The sequence below is a fragment of the Prunus mume genome, linkage group LG6 (assembly GCF_029339155.1).
Source record: "Prunus mume cultivar Tortuosa linkage group LG6, ASM2933915v1, whole genome shotgun sequence".
NCBI classification, from domain to species: Eukaryota; Viridiplantae; Streptophyta; class Magnoliopsida; order Rosales; family Rosaceae; genus Prunus; species Prunus mume.
In genome coordinates, this window is record NC_142703.1 from 18,829,393 (window position 1) to 18,851,579 (window position 22,187).

Sequence of the window (22,187 nt, forward strand, 5' to 3'; positions counted from 1 at the left end):
TTTGGGATTGCCATGTGTGATTCTCTATAATTTAATATTATTTTTTTGGGATTTAACTTCTAAATTCATAATAAATTAATTAAAAATCTAAAAAATACACCAGAAAGTCCTATGGACTCCTTGTGGCATTCTCTATGCCCTCAAACTCTAAAAATATAACTTCCACTTATAAAAATATAAACTGATAACAAAAACTCAACTTTGTTTCTAAACAATTTAAAACACTAGTTAATGTTTCATAACATAACACTCAAGTTATTTGATCAAACGATTATTGTAAACTCCAATATGTTAAATCATGATTTTGGACCTCCATAATCGAGAATGATGTCGTGAGGAGTTTGTAGCAATTTTCGATGTATTTTTATGATTTTTAATTTATTTATTATGCATTTTAAAATTTAAATACTAAGAAAAATAATATTAAAGGGTGTCGACCAATCGTGGGTCGCCACTTGTTGAGGGAAACACTGACGGCACCACCTTCAGCTGCGGCCACATGTCGCTCAGTATGATTTAATATATTTATCTTGAATTTAACTTCTAAAATTCATAAAAAATTAATTAAAAGTCCAATAAATACATCGAAAATTCCTAGAAACTTCTTGTGACATTCTCTACACATTCAAGTTCTAAAAGTATAATTTTGAGTTATACAAATGTAAATTAATAATAAAAACTCAACTTTGATTCTAAGCAGTCTAAAACACTAGTTTATGTTTTATAACCTAATATTCGTGTTCTTTGATCCAATAATTACCATGAACTCAAATATGCGGAATCTTTATTGTCAATCTCCAAAGTCGAAGATAATGTCATAAGGAGTTTGTAGCAATTTTCGTTGTATTTTTGATAAATTTTGAATGAAATTTTAAATATAAACTTGAAAAAAAATAATCAAAACAACATGTGGAGCAATCATGGGACGCCACCTATTGGATAATGGCGCCATCTTCAGCTGCTGCCACCCTACACTATTTCATATTATTTTTCATGAATTCAACTTCTAAAATTCATAATACATTAATTAAAAATCCAAAAATTGCAGATAAAATTTCTAGGAACCCCTCCTGACATTCTATACACCCTCAAATCTTAAAGTATAAAATTTTAATTATAAAAATATAAAATGATAACGAAAACTCAAATTTATTTCTAAACAATATAAAATATTAGTTGATGTTCTATAACTTAACAACATGTTGCCTATAATATTTAATAATATTTTTCTTGATTTCACTTCTAAAATTCATAATAAATCAATTAAAAATCCAAAAAATACACCGAAAATTCTTAGGAACTCCTTGTGACATTATAAAACTTGGGGAAGCTATAAATAATCCATTTCATAATGAAAAATCCAAATGCATTTTGATAACTCACTTTCCTCTCAACCCTAGTTATATATCTTTATTAACTTCCACTTCAATAATCTAAATCAACAAGCATCTCCCGTGAATGTTCGGAATTTTTTGATAACTCTCTTTCCTTTCAATCGTAAAAATATATTTTGCAATAACCAACATTACAAGTATATGTCCTTAATGTTCATTATCTAATTTTAATAATACAAGTATTAGTTTCCTTTCATATATAAGGCTGTAAAAGTATATGTTTTGTTATAATAATCTACATATATAATAATTGAACAATGGTTTGAAGTCATCATGGGTGCGTGCATCTAAATCTTTAAACACGTCAAAGGTGTTCAATAAGTTGTCAATATGACACCGCATAGGGAATCAGTAAAGTATCTCTATCAGTCTAATCACATAAAATAATGGCATATTTTTTTCTGAAAAACCTCACACATCATTCAGAAGCATTGTCCAATCACATAATATTTCTCCTTGTCTATATCTTCACTCTTATTTTTTTTTTCTCAGTATATGTTTACTTTGAGGGATTCCACAAACATATATTATAAAGAAAGATAGCAAAAGTAGCAAAAGAACAAATACAAACAACAACATATAACTAGTACAAAATAATCCCATAACCTTATCACAAAATTTTATGTATCCTTCAGATAGCAATGTTTACAAAATCGTGCACCAAAATCGTGGACTATTGGAGTTTTTGTATTGCCAATGCACAGCCTCATATTGCCCTAATATTGGCACGATATAGCCTCCAATTGCCTTCATTTTGCCACTGCATTGCCCGTAATTGCCTTTATATTGCCACAGTATTGCCCCCAATTGCCTTGTACTGTCCCCGTATTATCATAAAAGGCAATAAATGACTATACAAAGACAATGAACAATCAATACGCAATTAATAAGCTTGCAATAACAAGCAATAGACGAACAATATACACGCAATATACATCGAATGTATATAATGTCTTTTCTCAAAAAAGGATGTGACAACCTTTCATGCGCATTGTCAAAATTAAGAGTTGATAGGTCCAACTGTCATAAAAAAAGCCAAATTGATGAAGGTTCTCAATGACAACAATCTTCCATAAGTCAAAAATCTAGGTCCAATTGCCATAAAAAAGAATTGTCAAATATCTCAAGAGGGAGATTATTTAAAAGAAAGAAAAAAAATCCTAAAACGTCTAACATCAGAAAAATACAAAGGCAAAAGAAAGTGTTTGCCCGTTCTTGGTTTACTCCTATGATGGAAGGGCAAAGTTCCCCACTGCCTTGAGAACCATAAACTGGTCAACAAGTCAGCTTTATTTGGTGTGCGAGCGTGCCATCGCTAGTAATAAAAATTCTAGCAGACTTAGTTTGGAATGGATAACTTGCGCCCCAAGTTACTGATTTCTGCAAACAAACGATTGTGAATTTGGGTGAGGAATATCTCCCAAGTAAGTTCTTTTCTTGCCTCAGACTGGTGAGGACTTTAACAATTTATCTCAGTATAAAGAGGTTGTTCTGGCCAGAATGGTTGATGGAATTTAAACTTTTTAGGCAGAATGCCTTTACAAAACTATAACAATAAATACTCATGCTAGAGAGATGAAGATACAGTTGGAACTCCATTTCTATCGAGATGGAAGGTTCTGTTCTGGGCTGGACTGGAAATGCCCGCTGGACTGGAGACGATTGACAACCTTGGCTGCTAGGCTTCAACTTGTAAATCGATACCAAAGGCTGATTCTGGCAGAGCTTTGATGTACCTCATGCTTTTGTGAGGCTTTTGAGTGGGCAGAACGCAATTTTCTCAATCTGCACGGGCAGGAGTGATGCTTTTAGGGCTTGTGGGCTAGAGACTGCCTTTGTGAATTTTGTTGAGGTTTTCCATATTTGGAGGAGACTCAAACCCTGCCTGACTTGGTTTGCTGAACCAAATTTGTAACGAAAGAAATCTCGTTTTGAATGACTTGTTTCTTAAATCTGGATTTTGTGGATCCTGATCTGGAGCTGGTTTCACTTGAAATTCAAGTGGGCTTGTTGGTTGATTTTGAACTTGTCCTTTGACGGTTTTCTTTGTGTAGGATCTTTGTTTGATTGGGTGATGATTTTTTTGTTGTTGTGTTTGTTGTTGTTTTTGTGTGTCCTCTACCCTGTTCACTCCTTCTTGTATTTATAGTAAAACTGTTTCTTTTCTGGAGTAGGGTGATTGTGTTTATTTATTGGGCGGCAAAGATATCTCCCCCCTTTTTCTCTTCTTTAATGGAAGGAAAGAAAATAGGATTTCTTCAGTTTTGGCAGATAGGCTCTCAAATAGGCAATCACTTCCCTGATTTTCTTGAAAAGGAACCTAATCTCTTTCCCAATTTCAACTGCCCCTTGTGATATTTTACCCGTGATGGTTAGTTTGATTCCTTTTCTGACAGCCTCCCTTTCTCGCTTATCCCTCTCTGAGATTGTAACTTGCTTATCTCCTTGGGAGAATTACCTTCTCTGAAAAGACAGAAGAAAAATCTCTGAATATATATATATATATATATGTAAGAGGGATTTGATCTTCAGTTTTTTCAGAATCAACTTGATGTCATGAACCCTTCAATCACTTCTTCTATGACAGTTGCCATTGCTGACTTTTCTTTATCCCAGAGATGTCACGTGGGATTGTTCCTATTTCTGGGCTCCATCTTCCTATTATATTGGGCCTGTGAGACCCTAGATTAGCCTTGTTTGCTCTGATGAGCCTTGGGCTGGTCTCTTCGGTTTTTTGGGCTTCCATCTTTCTTTGATTTTTTGCGGCTTTATTCGGGCCTAATTTTACTGTGGGTGTGTCAATTTTGGCCCAAACAGAAAGCAAGAAAGAAAGGCTCCAAAAAATTAACACCACCAATCGAGAAACAAAAAAACTTCAAAGAAAACTGAAACCAATCAAGGAAAAAAACACAAAAGTTGATACAAAATGAAACAACACAAAATAATAAGATTTCTTCATATTAAAGCTCACCAATATTGACGGCAAATGAGCTTCGTATAGTAAAAATATAAATCACTTGGTAGGTCCGTGCATGCTATCAAATTCATCGAATAACGGGTCACTAAGATTGATCGGAGTTGATTCTTCATTGTTTGATGGGGATGTCCTGCATAAACACCAAGCATAATATTACAATAAAATAAACCACTTGGAATTTTAGCTATTATTTATAAATATTTGTACAATCTTACGGTGTGTTCGCCATTCTTGGACATCGTCTTATATCATGACTAATTTGTCCACACTGCTGACAATGTCGGATCCCTCGCTCCATTCTCGTTTCCTTTGCTCCCTTTACTCGTTTCGAGCCTCCTTTGTGCGTTACTCTTTTAGGGTCCTTCAAATATTGTGTTTGAGAGCTGGATCCTCCAAATTCACTAAGACCAACCCCATCATTCAATAACTTCAACGTCACCCGCGTATCATTTAGATTATTCGACAATAGCTCATAACCTTCTTCGGACATTAAGGCATGCTCAATTACATCTGAAGCAAGTCTGGACATTCTACTTCGCTTTATTTGGAGAAAATTGTTCTCACAATCTTTAATTTCATTGCCATTTGAATCTGACACAAGTCCAGATTTTGCAGTTTTCTTCCATCTATTCAAAATGTATTTATTGGGCAGATATTCAATTTGCTCCCTTTTTAACAATGCCAGCGCATGGCAACAAAGAATTCCAATAAATTCAAATCCTTTACAACTACATGACCATTGATCGGAATACTTATCATATACAACTTCTTTCACTCTTGTTTTCCCCCTTTTACTTTCACTCACTTTATAGATAGCTTTGGAAGCGTCATCCATTTTCAGTTCCATAAAACATGGTAAACTTTGCATTAGCTCATGTTCAAACCTTTGAAACATTGCGTTTGTGTATATTTCAGCCATTTGTTTATCCATTGTCATCAATAAAGCACATTGAGGCTTTTCAAATGCATCAATGTGATCAGCAAGTAACTCATTTTGACGTTGATGGAAAAGTGCCCTTTGAAATCATGTTATGAGATCCATTAATGAATTTCTCCTTGACATATATTGCTTGAAAAATGCATGAGAGCCTTCTGCTCTTTGACTGCTTGACATTCCAGCAGCAAAAATATGTTTTACATAGGCTGGAACCCATGATTTTCGCAAATCAAAATCTGAACTCAGCCATGGATGGTCAGTCAAACCAGATTTTGTAACAATTGCATACCATTTTTCTTCAAATTCATCTATATTGTCAATCTCCCAGATGGTTTCCTTAAAATCTTTCCAATATTCCTCATAAACAGTCCGTGGTAGTTTATCAGAGAACTTGGTTGTGATGTGCCATATGCAAAGTCGATGAAATGTAGTGGTGAATACTTCAAAAATCGCTCTAGCCATAGCTGCATCTTGATCTGTAATGATCATTTTTGGCTCACCACCTGGCATAGCTTTCTTAAACTCCTCAAACATCCAAATAAATGACTCAGTCGTTTCCTTACTTAAAAATGCACATGCGAAAACAATTGTCTGACCATGGTTATTAACCCCCAACATTGGTGCAAATGGCAAGCCATATCGATTCGTGTTGAATGTGGTATCGAGCACGACAACATCTCCATAAAACCCGTATGCTCGTCTAGAAGTTGCATCTGCCCAAAAACATCGAGTAAGCCTGTCATTAGAATCTCCCTCAATCTTGAAATAAAATGATCTATTGTTTTTCTGTTCAGCTAAAAAATACTCAGTCACCAGTTCAACATCATGGTTCTTCATCAGGCTACTCTCATAATATTCAAAATTGTAAATATCCTTTTTGGTAAAACCAATTTTCTCCATTCCTCCAGATTGCACCTCCAAAATACTCATCTTTTTATGAGTAGGTATATCAGTTGAACCGAGTTGTTTTGTCAGTAGCTTTGCAGGTTTTGAAATATGACGGTGTGATCTCATAAAATGCACTCTTTCTGGGGGCGTCATCGTATGATTGTGTCCCTCTACAACGAGAGAGAAAGCATACTGCTTGCACCTAGAAACCTTCACAACAACAACTCTAGCCTTGCAACCACATCTACTTATCCCTCGGTGTCTTTTTACCGCCATAGGCTCTTCTTTTTTAAACACACATTGTTTGCAACATACAAATTCTTTTCTTAGAATTTCTTTATTGTATTTTTCCCTTCCGCTGGAATGGCGTCGAATACTAAAGCCAGCCAATAAAGCATACGTATTGTAGAAATCATAAACTAAATCAAGTGAATCAAACTTCATCCCAACTTTTGGTCTTTCCTCATTTCTGACTTCAGGAATGAAAATCATTTCATCAGCGATTACATAATCATCATTCTCCTCTGAGTCCCCAACCATTTTACTCACATATTATTGATACCTTAGATAACATTTGAATCAAACATTTCAGAAATAGCTAAAACAAAACAAAATAATCATGAAAGCAATTTAAATCTTGTACCATCATCAGTTGAAAACAAAGACATTTATAATGATTTAAAAAAACAACTTACCAGCAACAAATCCAAGAATTTGAATGCAACTCCCCTATGTTATGGAGCAAAATTGATCCTTCTGTTTCTTGCTTCCGTTTAATGTCTCCTCTATGTTGATTCAATTAAACTTTTCCATAAGAGCACATGTGGAAAATTAAGATGCAAACTTGTGTCAACCTGTAGCAGATTATCAATTATTAGAAATCCATAAAATAAATTGAGGCAGGACAAACCCAATATATTTTTAGAGAACTTGTTTTTACTATATGTATGCAATACCCATAAAGATCACCATTAGATTAACGTGTTGTTATTTTCATTATTTATTAATTGTTGATTCAACAAAGCTTAAAGTCAATATACTAAAGGCATCATAATAAAACCCAAAGCAATAAGGGGTTAAAAGCAAGAAAGAATATTTATGTATGAAAATAAAATAAAAACTGTAAAAATCAAGTTTTCAAATGAAATATAAATACAAAAGATAACAAAAAAATAATAATGATTACAAGAAATTGGAAAACATTAAAAGCAAAATGAGTGAAACTTAGAAACAAAGAGAAGTGGTTTTGCAGTGTTTGACTTACCATCACAATTGGAGTTGAAGAAGAGTACTGCAAGTTCTTCAAAACTTGGGTTTTACTTGTTCAGAAACGGAGTGCAAAGTTAGGCGAGTGAGAGACTACTGGAGGCTCTTTCAACATATCATTTGTCTCTTTTTCTTCTTCTCTCTACTATGACGATCTTGCAAATAATTTTTGTGACACAAAGACAAAATAAGAGAGCTCTTAGGTAATGGGTAATGATGAGCCATTTTCTACAACATTAATGACAGGGGCTAACAAAATAGAATATTTTTTGAATAAAAGGATTTGTAATATGGCTGAAAAATCACATACCAGTGAAAGAATTGAGTTGTGGGCTTCAACCCTTGTTCCTCCTCCTTCAGCAGCGTTCTCCACAGTTGAGTGTCTTTGTTTTTTTCTTTTCGGAGTAGCAAATTCGGCTTCGGAAGTTGGAAAGGGGCAGCTCTTGTTTGTCTTCCAGAGGAAGTTTCAGACATAGGACTTTGGACCTCTGTTTCAAAGAAAAGAGGAGATATGAGAGAGAAGTTCCGGGTTGCTCATTTTGTGATGGGTAATTTTAACCCGGTTGTAACAAAACTTCCTACTTAAATCTAAACCGTTCATTTGAAACTGACGGTTGTTATCATTCCGCACATAACCTCCTCATAATAACCTCCACATTCTAGAAGCTCCCTCAACAACTTTGGGTATAGAGGCCCAAGCCCAACCCAACTTTGTGTCGCTTTTCCTCTTCAGCTTCCAACTCTCACCCAAGGGCTAGCTTGCAGTTATTCAGCCCAATCTTCATTAAATTTAATTACAACAAACAAATTATTAACGAGCCGCGTTACATTACATCAAGCTTTTTAATCACCAGCAGAAAGACCCATCTTTAATCTTATTATTTGCATTCGATTTAATCAGCCCAACTTTCTTTCTCTCTCTCAAGTAGTTCGACATTGTCGTCAATATGGATTAAATCCCTTAAGAGGTGGGCATACTTATGGGCCTGATATGAACCAATCGTAGTTTTCAGTGTTCTTTTTTTTTCTTTCGGGTATATGATTCAAATGAGACTGAGACTTCTGATGTAGATATAGACTAGTATCAACCATCACAAATACTTATGGTAGGAAAAGAACTCATATCAGAAATCATAATACCGGAACCTATATATATCACAAATTAATATTCCCCAAATGCAAAACTGCCCCAAAATCTCAGGCTCACTATGCTCCATCTCAGAATCAGGAATTACCACTTACCACTCAAAGGTGTCCTCGGTAAGCTGAAGAACTGGTGGTCACTCGATAACAATGGAATAAAAGTCCGAACTACAAGCACATCTCTGCACATCTAGAAAATAACTCCCAGCTTTATCACCAGCGATATATACATAGAGCACAAGAATTCAATAACTCTTTTTGTTTCATCCAATTAAAATGTCAAATAGTTGTTCAAAAATGTACTACAAAGTCATCTAGATTGTCTTTGCAACTTGCGGTAGAGATTTAAGAAGAGACGGTGATGGCCTACGCAAAGTGTGATTGAGAAGGATCATCAGTGTCAGGAGAGTCAAAGCCCCAGCTTGATGTGCTGTACCAAGCTCTACAGGCACATATGACAGCAGTGTAGATATTCCCAGTGTGACCTGAAAAGATAACACAACGAATTGTGCAAAGCAATTAAAATCAACCTGGTCAAACTAATGAAATAATTCGAAGGAGAAGAGAAAAAAAGGAATGAAAAGTTGGAAACCATATATACCTGAAGGCCAGCCATGCCTACAGCACTTCCAATCAAAGACCGAACTGCAGGATGTATGTCAAACTTCCTTGTTGACCACCACAAAGCACCAATTGAAAATAAAGTTGCAGTTGCAAGGATACGATGATCAAGCTACAAACAGGAAGAACAATAATTAATCACAATCCTACTTCATGTTTGAAATTTGAAAAGATTACAGAACAAGCTAATACGCAGTAGAAGATTTAAGAATTCTATAATTTCACAAAAGCATAGTCGCCTAAAGAAAATGGTTTTCATCACAAGAAATTAAGCTCAAAGAAGACATAGAAACGGCTGCTAGCCGAAACACATTATGATGATAACATAATCACATTTCATTTGTTACTACAGAAAACAGATGTTTTTTTACTGAAGGAAGAAACTTAAAATAAGACATCTTTCCAATTTTTAACTCTTTTTTTTTTTTTTTTGGTAATATTTCCCTTGTCATCATAAAAGCAACCTTAGAGCAACATATAGCAACATTAAGTTGCAAAAAACTAAAATAAAATATATTCTTTGGTCAGAAAGATACCTGCACAGTAGATGTATTCTCAAAGAAGTTCCGGATTAGTGGCTTCATGTCAAAAACATCCCCTGGGATCCATGTATCCCCCATCTTTGGAAAAGTATTAAAAGCATGCCCCTGGAATTTTCACACACAAGCATATTTATATCTCCTACTCAGCAAAAGCCACATACCATCCATTCAGTTCATTGTGAAAGGCAAGAAGGAAAACAAAAATTACATACAGCATCATTCCCGGCTACAAATGCTCCTGAGACAGCAGTTACTCCGACAAGTAAGCTTACAGGAAGGGCAAGTCGCTTCACCTTAGCTGCCCCATGAACCCAAGCTAGTGATTCAGAAGGTGGTTCAGGCATGACAACAGAAAGACCCGTCCATAAAAGGCCACAGTATATAGCAAAGGCTGAAGTAAGATGGGCTGCAAGACGGTAAGGGCTTACTCTTGGCTGAGCATATTCAGATGCTGGCTCCTGTGAGAGAGAATTATTTCAAAAATTAATCGCTTTTATTAAATTTCAATCAAAACCACAACAAGAGAAACCATATCTGACCTCTAAACCACTTTTAACCATCCACCAGCCAATTAAACCCTGCCCAGCACCAAGACCAAAAAGAGCAGAGAGTCTCAGTCCAAGTTGTACGGTAATATACCCCTTGCGGAGAAAATACGAGAAGGGCAACGCAAACATAATTCCCAGTCCCCTTCCCCACATTCGATGTGCATATTCCATCCAATAGATGAATTTGAAATCTTCAATACTCATCCCTTGATTTACACTACATGAGACCAAGAACCAGGTAACATTATAAGGGTCCAAAAGAACTTCAACTCCCATTGAAAGCAACAATGTAATATCAAATATGTAATTCTTCAATCCTACAAATCTGGGTTAAAGTAAACTACAAAAAGCTAAAAAGACACATGAACAGTAAAATTATCATCACTCATATAGTCATTCAGTTCAAAGCACACATTTTCTGTTTTGCTTCCAGCCAATAGAGGATTGCATTTGTAATCAAACTTAAGCAATTCTGGAAGACTTTTAATGTAATTTCAAGTTTAGAGGCAGATCACTATGAGCTAAAAAGTGCTTAAAATGAAAACTAAAACTATTGCTGCAAAAATGTACACTGCTGTTTCCACTTTGCACTAACCGCTTATACTCAGGGGACTGCTTGTACTTCTCAAACTCAACCAACCAATCCTCATCTGAGAGAGGAGGAAGCCCCCCAGTAAATTTCCAATCAGTCATCGAAAGACCAGATCTCGTTAGTCGTGTAATACCGCCAAGTATCACCATACTAAATACCCATGCAGCAGAGCCAAAAAGCCAAATGCCAACCATTTTCTGAGCATGAGGTCCTCCATTTACAAGAAGCTTCAATCCCTCCTTATTTCCAATGCCTACAGAAGCAACAGTGGACATATTCCTCATAGATGGTACATAGTTACCCTGAAAATGGCATAAGAAACTTCCTTTTTATTTATTATTTCACAACACATCCCAGCCTAACTAGTTAAATTGCAAAAATTTGTTTTTGGTGCATTTATTCATCATGGGAAAAGGAGCTACTTCAAAAATTGAAAACCAGCTGCATTCGATGATATGCTACAAGTTTACAACTGAAAACCCCCAGTTCTCTGATTCTCTAATTCCAATCTATATCTTTTTCCCATTGGTTACAATAACAAAATGAAACTCAAAATCCATTATTTCATAATTAAATCTCAAAATTCTTAACTGAATGGTTTTGATTATCAGAAAAAATACTACTCAAATAAAAAATCCACAGCTGGAAATGAAACTGCAAAGCTTCCCTAATTCCGCATTTACAATCCACCATCCAAAATCTAAAGCACTGAACTTTAATATACTTTTTTCGAATTTATTTTCCAAAAATGAATTCAGAAGAATTTTAAAAAACAAAGAGAGAAAGGAACCTTAGAGAAAGATCGAAAGCCATCCAAGCATTTGCGTGTGGCTCCAGTAGAGAATAATCGATAAGATTCCTCGTTCAGAACCCTAGACGGCGTCGTTCCCCTGAGATTGTACAGAGCTTTGCTGTTGTTCTTCACAAACAACGCTACGACTCGGCTCCGAAACATTTCTCTCTCAACTCTGAAGTCTGAAACTGAGAGGGTTTAGGAGCGGTTTTGGTTGTTCGCGGCTAAATTTTATGCCTTCTTTCTCTTGGACCAGCAAACGACACCGGTTTAGGGACCTCTTTAAACAAACGAACACGTGGTCTATCTTCAACCCACGCAGGAAGTTTTCATGTGAAAAGCCACAATGTTTGATTGCCCCAGTAACCCACAGTAGATAACTTTAGGGCTAACGACATTATACCCAATTAAAAATTAAAGTAAAATATTTTTGAATCAAATTTCCTTAATTTGCATCCTAAAACGTTTTAAGATTGTATTAATAAACACATTCTGTTAATTTGACCACAGAGGATCTGCCAAAACTCAAGGCCCACAAAGAAATCCCAGAGGTGTGTCTTGGTGGGTGTGAGAGTAAATCCCAGAAATTTTCTGTATGGGCCCCATGAGCATTAATGACATGATATGGGCCATTTTTGTCACAAGTTTGGTCCAACTGACCTGATTACAAACCCAGCTTTAAAGGCCCATGACCATGACAACGGACTCGGCCCAGGCTGGAACCACGAGGCCTTGTGGAGCTTGGGCCGAAACCATTCGACCCAAGGCCAAAAGACAAACCCACGGCCCACCGCCCAGTCCAAGTTAGTAAAGGTCTGAGGCCTAAAAGAAATTGGAAGTCTTGATCAATCACACCCATTGCTACATGGAATGACTACGTCCCAGGCAAAGCACATGGAAACCGACCTACTGCAGCTCAAACCGTGCAAGGGGCCTGGGGCCTAGTGATGGAGGCGCGCCGCCCACTCAACTCTGTGCCACATTTGCCCAATCTCTCAGTTTTCGGTTCGACCTAGGTCGAAATGGAACCATGCCCTACACCCAAAATCACGGTCCTTCGCAAAGTGAGAAGACGCCACTTGTCAAATTTGCACGATTTGCTCGACCCTAACACCTGCACAGGCCTTGAAGAAGCCAACACTTCCCCTATAAATAGAAGACCCCCATCAACGGAAGAAAAGTTCAAATACCAAATCAAAAAGCCTCAACGTTTTGTCTGCCATGTCAAAGTTTTAATGCTTTCTAGGAGTAGAAATAACTTCTATAACTTTCGAAATCCCAGAGCTTGTTCTGGGTGAGTGGGTAATCCTTATTGCCATCCATCTTTATATAAACAAGAAGAGTTCTTGGAGATACTTGCATTTCTTTAAGTCTTTTCTTGAACACCATAATATCAGTCTATCCAGGTTTCTCCAAATACCCACATTTCTTGAGGAGTCTGAAACCAGTGTGCTACCGAGTTCGGCCACCCATTTGGTCCATTCGAGTTTCTCCAAGAGACCCTTGTCTCTTGGCCGAGTTCGAACCCACTGTGATACTGAGCCGAGTGCCATCTTTGACCCGCTCCGCTACCGAGCCCAGCGCATCGCCGAGCTACCGAGTTTGGCACTCCATCAGTCACCCTACCGTCTCCACAAATAGCCTTGTTGCTCAGGCCGTGAACTTTAAGGCCGAGAACTGTTCCTCACTCGGCCACAATCATTTGACACGAAGTCCGATCCATGTGCACTCAACCATTCACCACATCCATGCATCACAAATCGCACTCTAGGCCGTCTCGGCCTAGATGCTGGCACGCCTACACATCGCACCACACTAAGCAGGACGTTTTGCTATCTGCTCTTGCCAAACCAATAGTTTGGCCGACCTTTCTCGCCTATCTTTACAACCAGGGGGCAATATCATCTCCTATCGTTGGTTCAATTCGGTCATTTTCAAGGTATCATACTCACAAGAAACTAAAATAGTTTATACAACTTGACCATTCCCACTTATGTTAAGGAAAAGAAATAAAAATTCGACATAAAAAGACGGCTGTTTAAATAATACCTATTGCATGTTAGTCAGTCCTGATCTCTAACCAATGTTGTTCAAATTGGATATTGAAAAGGACGTCCTCCAATTTTGCTATATGCTCTAGCAAGGTTGCAAAATGCTCTGCATAAATCCATTGAACATCCAATGATCACTCTTCCACTTAAAAAATAAGATTAATTTTGAAACCTGCGGGGGCAACACCATCTTTAGCATGCCAGTCATAGTATGTAAAGTGAGCAGCATGTACATCAAAGTCAATGGTGTTTCATGGTAAGGAAACTTACTAGTGAAGCAGAACTGGTGAACACCTTGCTTCTAAAACCACAAACTCAAACTTATCTGGAGACATTGGAAACAAAACTCCAAGGTAAATGATAGACTATGGAAATTGATTGCCACCATTACCGCTGTTATATCATTCAACAAACAACCATGTCCCAATTGGAAAACCAGCTCGGATTGTCTTATAACTTTTGCTTAAACCAATAACCAGGAAAAAACATCATTCTAATTTATGTTCTTTCTGTTAGTTATTTAAATTATTTTATTTTGTTTGAAGGTTCACTTGTTTTTGCCACCTAATAAATTATGACCATTAAATTTTTCAGGTTTAACACTATTGGCTTCTTCTTTAATCTAAAGGTAAAAAATGTGTCATATTTTGTGTCAAAATGTGTGTCCCCCAATCTATTTATATTTATATTATTTTTAAATATATATTATCTTAATCACCATATCGGTGTAGTACCCGTATTATATTTTTGGAGATTTATTGTATTGGCGTATCTGTATTCGTATCGGTGCAACATAGGTTCACATGCTACATTCTCTTTACCTTTGTTTCTCTTTTATTACCTATCGTTAATTGTGTTTATTGTTTTAATTGGGCGTATTTACTGTTTCATATTTACACAAATTTAGGGTATAGTTTAACACGTTCTCCCATTTTCACAAACTGAAATCCACAAACTTCATACACAATTCAAAATTCAAGTTTTCAAGGAAACAAAAACCCATACAAATTAGCTCTTCTACTTTTCTTTTACTTTTACGGAATAACAACTACTTTAAAAGGAGAAAACACACTAGGAAATACCTAATTATAAAGTGGTTACATTAAAACTCGTCCAAAACAAGATATACTATTATATACATGGTCAATATTAAAATTTACTAGTGTCTACCAGCATTTCCCTTTTATAATGCTAAAAAAGATCTAAAGTTGAATCCACACCACCAAATGATAAATAAATAAAAGTTGATACTCCAGAAGTTGTATAATTTGATTAGATTAAATTTTTGTTATAAAGAATTTGTAATTGTGTGCATGGATTATCATCACACTCTTCTACGATTAACCATCACACTAAACTCAGATGGTGATACTGAAGCACTTTTATTTGCAAATTAAATTAGCAAAACAATAAATAAATGAATAATATTGCAAAACTTAACGTATTCACATTTGCCTACATCCCATCAAAGCTTCTATGTGTGTGCCCCGACACTAGCTTGTTGCATACAGAGGACATAAGTGTTGTTTTCGATTCAGTAACCGCACCAATCTTTGACAACCGTGACTGGTTCTGTAGGTTGCGGTTTATCTCACTGCGGTTGAACCACATCGTCGGCCGGTCCGTTTGGTTGTGGGTTTACTGTGAAGCCTAATTTTTTTGAGTTACTCCCCCAGTTTTGAAGATTTTGCTTAGTTTTTAAGCCCTTTTTCAGAAGCCTTTTGAGGGCATTTGTTTAAAGCCTTCGTTTATATAAGTTTTAGGCCACTTAACTTTAGTCATTCTAAACTTTTGATCATCATGCATCATCATATCTAGGGGTGGCATTTTACACCGAAAACCCGCAAAAACCAACCGACTATTTATCGCAATGAAACCGCGATCGCGGTAAACCGAACCGCATTTGCGGTATGAAGAACCGAACCGCATTTGCGGTTGCGGTTGCGGTATTTGATTTTCAAAACTTGCGGTTATCGCAAACCGCAAAGTATAGCCATTCTATGTTGTTTTATTTGATCTTATCATAATAAAATGTACTAAACTACGTTGTTTTATTAGTAGGTAGCATTGATGCTCAAACAACACAACGAGGTTCTTCAAATCCACTCACCACCAACACTTGAGTTTGTAACTTTAGTTTGTAACATTGGTGCATTGCATTTTTCTTTTAGTTTGTAATGTAATTAACTTTGAATTGAATTTTACCTTTTAGTTGTAACTTTAATTTATTTTGCTTTGTATTTTCCTTTTGGTTTGTAACTTTAAAGGATTTGGAATTGGAATGCTTGAGAAGTTTAAGTTTAATTGGAATGCTTGGAATTGTAACTTTAATTTTCTTTATATTGTGAATGCTTGAGAAGTTGAGGAGATTGTGAATTTATATATGCTTGAGAAGTTGAGGTTGTGTATTTATTTATTTAGGTTGTAAATTTATATTTTTTATGAATGCTTGAGAACTTGCAGTTTTAAACTGCTAATTCACGGTAATGATAGCTTTTTGCGGTTGGTTTGCGTTTCAAAATCACCATACCGCAAATAGTCGATCGGTTTGCAGTTTGGGCAAAAATTGGTTGCGGTAAACCGCACAAAGCGGTCGGTTTGCAGTTTCAAAAATCACCATACCGCAAATAGTCGATCGGTTTGCGGTTTGGGCAAAAATTCGCGGTTACCGAACCGCAAGCACCCCTAATCATATCATCAAAAGTAAAACTTAATTAAAAAAAGTTACAACCCAAATAGAAAATGAAGTGCAATGAAAACTTAATAAAAAGTTACAAGTCAAATAGAAAATAAAGTGAAATAAAAACTTAATAAAAAGTTACAAGCCAAATAGAAAATGAAGTACAATGAAAACTTATTTAAAATTAAATTGCAACCCAAATATGAAATGAAGTGCAATGAGAAGTTATTTAAAATTACAACCCAAATATGAAATGTGCAATGAAAACTTTGTTACAAACCATGTTGTCTCTCACAACTCAAAGAGTAGGTAATGATGATGTGGAAGCAAATGGAGGAGGTAGTGATTTTGTAGAAGCTTGAGTACGAGCCAAATCTAGTAGTAACAAGTAAAAAAACAAACATGAATGTTAAAAAATAAAAAAATAATTATTAAAAAAAATAAGAAGAAGAAACTACAAACATAATTTATTTAAAACAAAATAGTAGATATGTCTTACTTGCTTCAAGTTTCAAGTTTTTTTTTTATAGAATGCAAGTTCTTCATCCGTTGGTTCTTTGTAGAAGCAAAATTTATCTACCCTAAGCCAATCACTAGTACACATTAATGCCTTTACCATTTTAGGTGTCAATGAATTCTAAAAGGATCCACAATCCTCTTGCCTAGGCTAAAGACATTCTCACTAGCAATGGTTTAGCTTGGGATTGCAAAGATATCCTTGGCAGTTTTTGAAAGGATTGGATATCTACCCTCATTATCTTTCCACTAATTCAAGAATTTGAAGCCTTTGGTAGAAGGGCCTTCAAAAGGATCGGTCAAATATTTATCCACTTCATTGGATATTTCCACAAGTTGTTCCTCATTTATTTGTTGCACAAGTTGATGAAAATATTTTGGTTTGAACATCATCATAGCCTTCAAGATCATTTACAACATTTTCATCTTCGCTTTCATTCATTGGTTGGCTCATTAAGCCATCCACCCCTCTATACTCATTATACAAATTGAATAAGCATGTTCTCACTTCACTCACAACCTCAACTATCTTATTTTCTTCGGCCTTGAGATTTTGGAAGCTTATCTTAAGTATTTGAAATTTAAATCTTGGGTCTAGCACTAATGCTACAAAAATCATCTTGTTCACACTTCCAAAACTCTTCCAATACTTGTCAAACTTCTTCTTCATTGATGAAGCCAACCTTTGCAAGACCGGATCTCTAGGATCATTCATTTTGAGTTCAATCTCAACTTGTAAACTAACCAATTCATGGAAAATTATATTGGATATAACTGTTTTGGTTGCACTTAGTTTCAAGGTCGTGTCATAAAATTTCTTAGAAAGTGAACAAAGAGATTGACTTCTCCCAATCTTCATTACTTGGAGGACCCACTCTCTTCATCTCATCATTCTCTATCTCTTCAAAGTAAGCTTGAAAAGCTATATTTTTCGCCGTCATCCTATTGAACACTATCTTGTACTTGAACGCACAATCAAGCATTTTATAAGTTGACTTTCACCTTGTCACCACATCCATTGACACATTTGCCTTCCCATCCATCCTTATCTCTAAGGCATGGCCCTTAAAAGAATCCAACTTGCCGGGATGAGGGAACACATTTTACACAATTCCTTATCCCCTCAATTGAGCTAAGAAGCTCCTTCAACCCATCCTTAACAATCAAGTTAAGGATATGACATGCACACCTCAAGTGCAGTCACTTCCCATGAAGTAAAAGGTTATTAAAATCCTTCATCCAATTTCCCACATACACAACCGCCCCATCATTTGCTGAAGCATTGTCAACCGTAGTGCTAAATAATTTTTCAATCCCTCAAGCATTCAAGCATGCACATAAAGTCTTGCATATGTCAATACCCTTATGACTAGTGATCTTTGAGAAAGTGATAATCCTTTTATGCAAATTCCACTTACTATCCATAAATGGGCTGCAACTACCATATAGTTGATGTTTTAGATCGAAGTCCAAGTATTAGTTGTGATACTTACCCTTTCATTACCTATCACACTCATTATCTTGGTCTTCTCAACTAAGAATAAATCTGCTACTTCAGCAACTATCTTTTGTCTATTAGGGATCTTGAACTTAGGGTTTAACTCATATACAAAGTCCTTAAACCCGCTACCCTCAACAAGCCTAAAAGGGATCTCATCCCTTATGACATACTTCATACACTTGGCTTCACACCTTTGTTAATTAAAGGTGTGGGGAACTAATTGAGCTTGACAGCCTATGGTCACATTTGTCAAGATCAATTAAGTCTTATCTCCACTCTCAAAAAGAGGAGAGAACTTGCATCTCTTCTTTAGGTGATTTCTTATACTTGTTGTCCCATTTTTCCTAGAATCACCTAGTATATCTAATTTGTAATAGTTGCAAACTGCAAGTACCCTTTCCATCCCTTATCATCTTTCTTGTAGACTTTCCTGCAGTGTTGCCACACCATAGATTTTGGGGGTTTCCTCTTTCCTCCTACATTACATGAACCTACTTGTGATTAGGTTTCGGTTTCTGTTTGGGATTGAGGTTCTATTCTAGCTTGAATGAAATGTGCACTTCCTAAAGCATTAGTGTTGGATTGGCTAGACTCCATCCTATCCTAAACACAAAAGGCACCATAATAGACTAAAACATAAGAAACAAAATAGGATCACACACAACCAAACCAACCAGCAGACTATACACCAAAAAAAAAAAAAAACATAATAACAACAAATCAACCAGCAGCTACAAAAACATAAAAACACACCAACATATTCACAAAAACCTAACCAACCAGTAGCTACAAATTATATGCTTTCAAATTCAATTCCAACCAGCAGCTACATGCATTTAAGTTTTTAGGGTTATTTGTAGTAATGGTCCCTCAACTATACTCGGAGTTACATTTTGGTCACTCAACTCTAAAAATAGTTATAGAGATCACTCAATTAGGTGTTGTGTTGCACCATTAGCTCTACCGTCAAGTCTGTGACTTTTTTTGTTTAAAATGATGATGTGGCAAGCATCTCACAAATTCTTGATAGGCAAATGTGACTTTTCAGTTAATTAAAACGAATCTCCTTCTTTTGAAGAGAACAACACTTACAGAAATGATAGTCTAAGCAAAAAGGAAAAATCATGAGGGTAGAGAATCTAGGGTTTTCAAATTGAGATGTATTTGGCTTCGATTTTTGGGGGATTTTGGAAAATTATCTCAGCATTATGCTTTAATGGGTTAAGTAGCGAAGGATTTTGAGTTAAAATAGCAATAAAGTACAGATCTAGGATTTCAGTTTAGTGAAAATCACATAGAAAAGTGTCAGGTCTACTGTGTGTGGAGGCTTGAAATGGAGACAAATATTCGGTGGCCCCTAAGTATGGTAAGTTACAATAACCTAAATATTCCTTCTTCATTTTATACCGGTTTATATTCTGTTTGCAAATGTGTGGTCCTCTTGTGTTATATTGTATTTGGCTTTAAGGTTGGAAAAAATGTAAGTTGAAGTCTTTATTAATGTTTGTAGTCCCATTTTTGTCGGTTTGTCATGAAAGTGATTTCACACTTGCACATGCCTACACTTACTTTGTCTTCATTGTTTAATTTTGTTTAATTTTATTGAAGTTTGCTGTAAAGGTTGGTCAACATTATACAATCCATTAAAGTATACCTTTGTGTAATGTGGCAAATAAAGCAGAGCTTTGCACTCCTAAACTCCACCACTTTGGTTTGTTTGAGAATGTTGTGTATAAGGGAGGCAAAGTATGATATGTTGACAACTATGTTAATGACTATCTGTTATTATTGGATTTAAAGAAAATTAGGATAGATCTTGGATACAAAGTTGATATAACACAAAGGGTTACAAACTTAAAAGTTTACTATAAGAGACCTGCAAAAAGTGGTAAGCATGTTGTGAATAAGGTTGTAAATGATAGTTGTATTCCAGAGTAGGCTAGGAGCATTTCATCAAATCGAGTATTGGTGTTGTATTACCATGATCCTACTTAGAACGACGAGCTAAGGAGTCAAGATGAAGAGGTATGGCCAAGTTTGGATGCTTAGGAGTATCAAGATTATGCTAATGAAGATTTTCCAAGTGATGGTTTGGATTTGGATGGATCATATGGTAGATGTGCACCAAATGTTGAATATGCACAATTTTTTAAGAGGTGAATCAAATGTCTCTTAATGAAGCTATAGGGGAGATATCAGACAATGATGAAGATGGTGATGAGCTTTCTTCTGATAGTGAAAGCTCTGGTGGTGAGGAAGATGGTGAAAAAAAGACAAGTAAGAGGAAATGGAAGATGCCAAATTTAAACAGTTTAGGAAAGAAATTGATTTGAGAAATCCAGAGTTTAGATTTGGAATGCAATTTTCCAATAGGAATGAACTCAAGGAAGCTGTTAGGGAGTATGTAATTGTGCAAGGGAGGAATGTCAAATTGGTGAAGAATGATAATAAAAGGATTCAAGCAAAGTGCGTAGCTCACACGAGATGCCTATTTATTCTGTTTGCTTCTAAGATAGATAGAGATAAGCATACATTTGCCATAAAGACTCTCTTCTTAGAACACGAGTGTATTAGAGTGGACAAACTTAAATATACTAATTCAAGGTGGCTGTCAAATAGGTTTGCTGATAAGATTAAGGAAAAATCATGAGTGGGATGTAGGGGTATTCCAGTATGAGGTATTGGAAAGGGACCATACAAATGTTACAAGGCATCAGATTTATAGAGCAAAGAGATTGTCTAAAGGGCAGCTCACACAACACAAAAAACGCTTCAAATCAAAGCAGCATCAGCAAGTCTCTATTCACAATTAACAAAAACCGTAATTAAAAAAACTATAATACAAAACAACCTAAAAACTCTAACATAAACCCTAATAAAAACCCCCAATTAAGAGGAACCCCTAATCGAAAAGCTCCAATTCAACCCTAAACCTTAAAGATAACCCCTAATTGATTTCATCCAACACAAACCCTATTCAACAGAAACCTAAAGAGAAAATAGATAAGGGAGAAAAAGATAGGATAGAAGAAAGAAAATAGAAAAAAGAAGAGACAAAGAGAGACAAAGGGAAAGAGAGAAGGATAAAGAGACTTACCAAAAGGTCGCGATTTGCAGAAGAGGAAAAGAGCTTGTCGAGAAGGAGGCGAAGAACTCGTAGGAAGAGATGAGGGAAGAGAACGCAAAGGAGGAGAGAGAGTTCGACGGGTCTTGTTGGTGAAAATGAGATGAGATCGATGATTTCGAAGGATACAAAAAATTTTGGGTGATTCAGTGTAGCCAGCTTCATTGTAAACTCGTAGAACTCTCCTTTACACCCAATAAACAGCTAACACGTGTAATTAAAATATTAATTAATAAATAATATATATATTTACCTTGGTTCGTTCGGTAACCGCTGATTTAGGGAAAATGAATACCGCATCCGTGTCGGAGACTCGTAAGCTCGGTTCTGAAAACTAGACCGGCATTAACTCTTCGGTCAACACATTTTACCACTTGCAACAATCAGTCTGAAACCGTCGATTTGCAATTATTTCGGTTGAACCACACAACTCTAGAGGACATCGTGGTTCCACTGATCAATAAATATAATAAAAATATCAATATAAGATATAATTACATAATTTGATCACCGCATGAACAATCAACTTCAAATATCATACAGACAGAGATTGTATTTTGATTGGATTGACAAAAATAAAATGCTTGCCCTGAAAAAAGAAAACAAAAAGCCGA

General features: G+C 36.0%; 2 protein-coding genes and 1 pseudogene across 2 annotated transcripts; all 3 read right to left on the reverse strand.

Moving 5' to 3' along the window:
- Positions 1–4,407: 4,407 nt before the first annotated feature.
- Positions 4,408–5,290, reverse strand: LOC107881421 (protein FAR1-RELATED SEQUENCE 1-like). Its single transcript, XM_089053735.1, has 2 exons — positions 4,587–5,290; positions 4,408–4,501 (listed from the first exon to the last, which is right to left on the reverse strand). The coding sequence occupies exons 1-2, from the start codon at positions 5,288–5,290 to the stop codon at positions 4,408–4,410; spliced, it is 798 nt and encodes a 265-aa protein (XP_088909861.1).
- Positions 5,291–5,395: 105 nt separating this feature from the next.
- On the reverse strand, positions 5,396–6,472 carry LOC148916328 (protein FAR1-RELATED SEQUENCE 5 pseudogene; annotated as a pseudogene).
- A 2,224-nt stretch (positions 6,473–8,696) lies between these two features.
- LOC103335619 (heme A synthase COX15-like) lies at positions 8,697–11,973 on the reverse strand. Its single transcript, XM_008238637.2, has 7 exons — positions 11,699–11,973; positions 10,912–11,210; positions 10,308–10,533; positions 9,981–10,226; positions 9,763–9,873; positions 9,207–9,338; positions 8,697–9,090 (listed from the first exon to the last, which is right to left on the reverse strand). Exons 1-7 carry the CDS (start codon positions 11,861–11,863, stop codon positions 8,920–8,922), a joined length of 1,350 nt encoding a protein of 449 aa, XP_008236859.2. The 5' UTR covers positions 11,864–11,973; the 3' UTR covers positions 8,697–8,919.
- Between the last annotated feature and the right edge of the window lie 10,214 nt (positions 11,974–22,187).